A 596-nucleotide genomic window follows, 5' to 3' on the forward strand; every position below is an offset into this window, starting at 1 on the left:
TCCAGTTATTATGTAAAAATTGTGACTGTAAAAATAATTCACAGGCAAAGTTATCAGTAAGGACGGGAGAGAGCAGGATACGCTGTTCCTCCTTCAGCTGCAAGGATAAAGAAAGTTTCTCTGTCCTTTTCCCAAAGTTCAACCCTTTTGTATCAAAAGACTGAATTCCCTCCTCATGCAATCAGGTTTGCCAGTCTTGCTAATGACAGAGTTATGTCAGCCATGTTGATACAGGGACACACCAAAAGAGATGCAAAACTTTCAGTCATACTTTATAAATACTTCACACACACTTCAGCAAAGCATTCTGGGATTCTTACAGGCCTTTGGGGATACATTCAAGGGTGACACTTCGACCCCTGAGGGCCTGCACTGCGGTGTGGGAGCCATGGGGTTGGAGCAAATCTGGTTTTCTTCCACGAACGACTTCATTACCTGGGAAAGAAAAACAAGAATCCATAAGGTGATGGTCCAGTAGACCCGGTTCTATTGGACCCAAAACTTCATCATCTGCTTGGTTGGTTTGAGAAAGAGAACCACAGCTGCTCAAACCAACCAAACCCTTCGAGCAACCTGTTCCCCTCCTGGCCTGTGGG

General features: G+C 45.0%; 1 protein-coding gene across 3 annotated transcripts in view; it reads right to left on the bottom strand.

Annotated features, from left to right (window-relative positions):
* Positions 1 to 287: 287 nt before the first annotated feature.
* The window catches only part of LOC106953330 (neural cell adhesion molecule L1-like), a 40,827-nt gene continuing 40,518 nt past the window's right edge, over positions 288 to 596 (bottom strand). For all 3 annotated transcript variants that reach the window (XM_015042015.1, XM_015042016.1, XM_015042014.1), the window contains one exon: positions 288 to 435. In XM_015042015.1, the coding sequence (XP_014897501.1) occupies positions 317 to 435 (119 nt within the window). In that variant the 3' untranslated portion in view covers positions 288 to 316. The remainder of the gene's footprint in view (positions 436 to 596) is intronic.

This window comes from Poecilia latipinna, unplaced genomic scaffold (genome assembly GCF_001443285.1).
Source record: "Poecilia latipinna isolate Pla-1442-1.1 unplaced genomic scaffold, P_latipinna-1.0 Scaffold575, whole genome shotgun sequence".
Taxonomy (NCBI): Eukaryota; Metazoa; Chordata; class Actinopteri; order Cyprinodontiformes; family Poeciliidae; genus Poecilia; species Poecilia latipinna.